The sequence below is a fragment of the Myotis brandtii genome, unplaced genomic scaffold (assembly GCF_000412655.1).
Source record: "Myotis brandtii unplaced genomic scaffold, ASM41265v1 scaffold105, whole genome shotgun sequence".
Taxonomy (NCBI): domain Eukaryota; kingdom Metazoa; phylum Chordata; class Mammalia; order Chiroptera; family Vespertilionidae; genus Myotis; species Myotis brandtii.
In genome coordinates this window covers 1,022,005-1,028,235 of record NW_005353538.1, presented here as the reverse complement: position 1 = coordinate 1,028,235, position 6,231 = coordinate 1,022,005, and the positions used below count along the sequence as shown (strand labels likewise).

General features: G+C 53.8%; 1 protein-coding gene across 1 annotated transcript in view; it reads right to left on the bottom strand.

Annotated features, from left to right (window-relative positions):
- Positions 1-6,231, bottom strand: part of BCL9L (B-cell CLL/lymphoma 9-like) — a 35,732-nt gene that overhangs the window by 2,241 nt on the left and 27,260 nt on the right. The window contains 3 exon segments of the mRNA XM_014539007.1: positions 2,881-5,457; positions 5,460-5,818; positions 6,200-6,231. Of these exon segments, the coding sequence (XP_014394493.1) occupies positions 4,822-5,457; positions 5,460-5,818; positions 6,200-6,231 (1,027 nt within the window). The 3' untranslated portion in view covers positions 2,881-4,821.

Genomic DNA, 6,231 nt, shown 5'->3' with positions numbered 1-6,231 from the left:
GTTGGTTGCCCTCCTGCACATCCCCTACTGGGGATCAACCCACAACTCGGGCATGTGCCAGTAACTTCTATATTCATGGGTTGATGTTCAACCTCTGAGCCACAATGGCTGGTAGAGTTAAACTTGTTTTGGAGCCATCATGAATGACGGCTGGATGCTGATAAATGTGCATGAAGCTGTAGTTTCCTGAAATGAGACTGGAAAAAGGGATCAGATCTTTTTCCATGATGAGCTACCAGGAATTTTTTTTGAAGGAGAGCAATACATTTGTGGGAAGGATGCATTTATAATAAGCCAGAACATAGAATGGGAAGCAGTTGATATGTGGTGATAGGATTGGAGAGGAAAAGTAGAAATCAAGATATGTTGATCATGAAAATGTTAGGACATGGTGGTTAGTTGGATGTGGGAGGGTTATGTGGAGGAAATAAGGCAGGGATGATTGGTGTTAAGGAAATGGCAGGTACCTTTGGTTCCACTACCTTTTAGGAATAATTAGGGCAGCAAGATCAGGATGAAAGGCATTAATCAGGTCCTTGAGCACAGAAAGTGGTGCTTAGGAAAAGGTCTTGGCTCAAGAATTTGGAATGTCATCAACAAAGGAAGCAATAATGGATAAATGAAAGTATGACGCATAAGTAGTTCACCAATGCAAAGTTTATATAGGTTAGGGGGCTGAGATGTCCCCTAAACATCTAAAGACAAGGCTGTTTATGTAGATCTTGAAGGACTGGGTAATGGACTCAGTTTCATACTGGAAGACAACTAAGCCTTTAATGCTATGTAGAGCACTGCGGTCACATTCATTGGTTACAGAAGCAAGCATGTTAAACAATGGCATTTATTGGAGGTTATTTTATTCATATTTGGTCAAAGAGCATGAGGAAATGTGGATAACAGAGATGGACTTACCGCTATTCTTATTTCTCAAACTTAAAATTACCTAAATAGGTCCTATTTTATAGCCATCATTCAAATCCTTGAGATATAGAAATAATCTTTATCACAGCATTGGACATTAACTAGCCTTCAAATACTTTTGATGCATAAACTAAATATAGTTTTGAATTCTTTGAATAATATGTATCTGGTACACAAACATAGAAATACAAAATGGTACGTAATGAAAGTAAATTTCTCCATGTGTTCACCAGTTACCCACCCAGCTTCTCTATCCTGGGCCAACCTTTGTAATTTCTTAAAAGTTTTTAAGATGCTGCCTATTCTAAGCATGGACAATGAAAACTTAACTTTGTTTGTTGCATTTCCCAACCAAATGTATAAAGTAAATAAGGTCAGATATTGATTAAAAACAGGTTGTTTCAGGTAATAGTAAAAATTAGGTGTAGAAATTATATGATTTTAGTAAATAAACATTAATATCTCAGAAAGTTACATTTGGTACACACACACACACACACGCACACGCACACACACACACGCACTCTAGAGGCTCGTTGCACAAAATTCATGCACAGGTAGGGTCCCCAAGGCTGGCTGGCCAGGGCCTTCCTTCATTCCGCGCCACCCCCTGGTGGTCAGCGCACATCATAGCAAGTGATCGAACTCCTGAGGGACGCTTTGCCTATTAGCCTTTTATATATTAGTATATAGATACATATAAATTGTGTGTGTGTATGTATGTATGTGTATATCTACATATATATAAAAGGCTAAGTGTCTGTCCCAACTGGTAGCTATGATGCGCACTGACCACCAGTGGGCAGACGCTCAATGCAGGAGCTGCCATGATGCACACTGGCCATTTAAAAATAAATGGCACCACAAACCTGGCACCAACAAACCAACACTCGGCTTCCCCCAAGTGGGACACATGCCCCACCACCACCCCAGAGTGACACCCCACCAAATCAAAGCCAATGCTGCCAAGATCCCATGGCACAAAATGCGGCTCACACCCCGCCCAGCGGTTGCTGTGGGCGCCGGGTAATGACGTCACGTAGCAACACTCGGCTTCCTCTCCCTAGCGACTAGTCTCCTTGGAGTTTCTTCTGCCCAGGAACATGACTTGCTTTATAGCCAGGTGCAAATATTTCACAGTTTAACCAAATGTTTTTGAAGCGTTTTCACGTGCCTCATCTCATTTCATCCTCACAGAAGTCCTGGAGTAGGTAGGTAGGAGACTCAGTAGAATCCTATTTTCTTTTCATCAGCTGGAAAACAGAGATTTAGAAGTCTTAGAAACTTGACCCGACTGAAAAGAAGTAAGAAATGGTGGACCTTGAAAATGACTTCAGGTTTCCTCACTGCGCAGAACATAGTCAAACACTGCTGCAGTTAAATATTTCACCCTTTTTTCTCCCTGCGTGATCTGCAATAATGTGCTTCGTGTTGATATTTACTGCTGTGTTGCTGACAATTACCTGAAAGAGAAGTTGGGGTGCTTCACTGGGCTGGAAAAAGTGTAGCTAAATCAGAAAGGTCTAATTAAGCAAGTTTATTTTATATCTATAAAAGGCTAAGTTGACTCACACATGCGCGATACATATTAAGGTCTTGATGGTGCCAATCGCACGTGTGTGTTAAGATCTGTCATTGTCAATCATGAATTTGGTTGACACTTCTATTATAGAGAAAGGGCGAATAGCAATATTAAAATATTCTAATTTCCTTTCAATGTGCATGAATCTGTGCACTGGACACTAATGTGTGTGTGTGTGTTTATATATTTATATTTATATATATTTATATAATGGTACAAAATGGCTGGGGATGGCCGTGGATGGAGGAGGCTGGCCTGTGGAGTTCGTTTTTAATAAAAAGGCACCTATAAAACAGGTCAATACAGTACAGGCAGCACAGAGACCCCCGGAACAAGCCTAAAAATTGTTTCAAAATAAAAACCCAAAGGATGTCTACCTGGAAAAGCTACTCTGACAGCAGGTGGGAGAGGAGAGTGTCAGGCCTCGCAGTCTGTCCCTCCCCTCTGGGCAGGCAACACGGAGTCCGTTTGGAGAGTTTGGGGTGGGGGTGGGGGCTCAGGGATACAGGCCCAGTGCAGGCCGCGCAGGCAGGGCGCCTGGCTGGATGGTGGCAGTGGCTCCTGGACACAGAGGCCTGGGTCCTGGGCCGGGGAGGCAGGAGCCTGCAGCCAGCCCCGGAGGAAGCGCTGGGTGCGGCTGACAGTGGACTGAGCACAGCACCAGACGGAGAAGTGGGGGAGTCCCTTTGTGTGACAGCTGCCGAGGTGGGGCCAGGCCCTGCAGGTTGGGCTGAGCAGAGGCCCTGGCAGAGGACACCTTGTCTAGACGTGGCCCTGGAGGCCCAGGGAGCGGCCTGCCCCACAGCAGGAAGGGAAGTTTGCAAAGTTTTACTCCTGGGTGTGTATGTTGGGGGTGGGGGGTGCACAGCACCCAGTGTGTATGGCTTCAGCTCGACTGAGGTCGGGGGAGCTCGGAGGGGGAGACAGTGACTGCGCCCGGGTGGGCACAGCCCGGGCCCTGGGCAGAGGGGCTTTGCCAGTGCGTGGGTGGCAGGCAGACAGGCCAGCAGGCAGAGGCTGGGAGAGACAGGCTCGGCCACACCCTCCCTTCTTCGGTGATAGATTAGGTGGCAGCCTCTGGAGATTGGGGGCCCTGGGGGTGAGCTGGCCCAGAGCCATTGCCGCAGGCACAGGGCCCCTGGGCCCCCGCTGTTCCTCACGGCTCCACTTGGGGCCACACAGCCTCTGCCTTTCCTCTCCCCGCCCCTCAGCCTGGGGACCCAGGACTTCAAGTTCTGGCTAAGATGTAGCTACGGGGACATCAGCCATCCACAACCAGAAGCCAGGGGCGCGTCACACACACACACACACACACACACACACACATGCGCGCGCGCGCGCAGCCTGCTGTCCCACAGGTCTCAGCCCTGCTGGGCTCACCAGGGAAAAGCCAGGTGGTCTGACCTCAGTTCAGGTGTGGGCTATGTCAGGTGTGGGGGGCTACGTCAGGTGTGGGGGGCCATCAGGTGTGGGGGGCCGTCAGGTGTGGGGGGCTGTCAGGTGTGGGGGGCTGTCAGGTGTGGGCCCTCTGTCAGGTTTGGACATTCTATCAGGTGTGGGCTATGCATCAGGTGTGGGCTCTCTGTCATTTCCCCATTTGGGGGGACCAGAATGGCACCCTCTAGGGACCCAGAGATGCTGTGAGCAGTGGACAGGTGTGTCAGGCTGCAGGCCCTGGGGCAGTAATCTGAAAGAGGGGAAGGGCTTCTTTCATCCCTCTTTTGGGTGACCTCTATCAAAGCTCAGGACTAAGGCGCACACAGACCAGCACGAAGCACAGCTCTCTATGCGCCAGCGGCAGCTCCGCCCACCTGGCTGGCCACCTGCGGGGCGGGGTGGGGGGGGGAGGGGGTGTGAGGGGGTGAGAGGGTGAGCCACAGCAGCAGAGAGAGGAGATGAGGCAGGAAAAGAGGAGAACCAGGTGGGAGCAGAACCAGGAGCAGCAAGGCTGGAGCACTGGAGAGAGTGGTGGGAAGGGGGGATGGAGAAGGGAGATGTCACCTCCTCTTCCTCTCCCCTCCAAGGACTCCATACAGGACTCGGAACACAGAGCTGAATGAGGGGTGCAGAGACACAGGGAAAACAGGCTCCAAGGACTTGGGGGTGGGGTGGATGGTCTGACGGCCACAATGGAACAACTCCCTACCCAGAGCCCTCCCACTCAGCTGCCAGCACGTCTGGTTGCCACCAATGCCATTCCCCACAAAGCCCCTCCCACCCTCCAACCCACCCTGGACCCCAGGTCACCCCAACACTGGAGGGAAGACACTTTTCAGGTGACACTATTTGCAGTACTGCCCGGCCCCAGGCAGGGAGTGCTAGAAGGGCAGGTTGGCCATGCCGCCCGGGCCGGGGAGGTAGCCCATCTGGCTGTCCAGAGACACACTGCGCTGCCGCAGAGGGTGGGACACCATGAGGTTCTGCTGGGGCGGGGGGCCCATGAGGGAGCCCTGCGGGGAGAGCATGTGGGGGGGCTGGCTGTAGACCTCGCCCCCTACGCCCCGCTGCTTCATCAGCATGAAATTCTGCTGGGTCATGAGGCCTTGCGGCGGGGACATGACCCCCTGGTGCAGACCGTGGGGCACCATGCCCTGCTGCGGGGGCATACCTGTCCTGCCCAGCAAGGACATCTGTCCGGGGTGGCACATGGGCATGTTGAGCCCCCGCTGGACACCCTGCTGGCCTGGGAGGTTGGGGGCCCGTGAGGGGGTTTGCTCCGCCATCATGTTCTGCAGGTTCATGAGATGCAGATTGGGGGGCTGGGCCTTGGGGGGCTGGTTCTCGCTCTTGGGGAAGTACTGGAGGGTGCTGCTTGGCTTCTCCGAGGGGATGATCCTGGACAAGTCGAACTCGGGGATCCCCGTCGGGGTGGGCCGGATCACCTCGCTCAGCTCGGGGTCGTTCAGGACGGATGCCACCCCTGGGAGCACACCCGGCGGGTACGCGTCGCCCATGCGCCCAGGAGCTGCTGGAGGCCCGGCCCCCCACCCCCACTGGGGATGGCACCGCCGCCATGGGGCTGCTGCAGCCGTGGGGGGAAGGGCATCATCTGGGAGGAGCTGGGCACAGGGCCACAGGGGGCATTCAGGGAGTCTGGGCCCCCTGGAGCCATCATCATTGAGTTCTGAGGAGGCCCCCCTGTCCCCTGAGCATTGGGGTGCAGTGGAATGTTGGAACCCAGAGGGGTGGGGGAGGGGAGCATGGCAGGCTGGGGCTCGTGGGACAGGGGCTGCTGGCCTGGCAGGGTCATGCCCATGGGGCTTTGGGCAGCAGCTGAGCTCAGGTGCATCGGGTTGGACTGGTTAGCGCTGATCCCTGTGGGGAGAGAGAAAAAGGGATGAGGAACTCCGGCTACCAGCTGGTGCCAGGGGGGAGGACCCTCACACCGGCCTGCCCCAGCTACAAGGAAAGGGGCGTGAGGCATGAAGGTGAGAAGCCAAGAGATCCGGGTCTGGCCCAGGTTGCCACGGACACATCTCTGGGTGCTGGACAGACCCCTGAGTGCCCTGGGCTTAGCTTCCCTAAATGACTGTGCGAGTGGGAATGGCGGCCCGGGACATCACCCCCTACTCCAAGGGCCGTGGGGGAGCATGTAACAGCCAGCATGCCCACAGGGGTGACTGCTCGCCATGCCCATTCTCCTCGCCCCCAGGGCCCACATCAACTCTCCCCCTGGGCCCTTTCCTGGCCCCGCACCTGGCCCGGAGCCCTGCGGTGGTGGCGGGGGC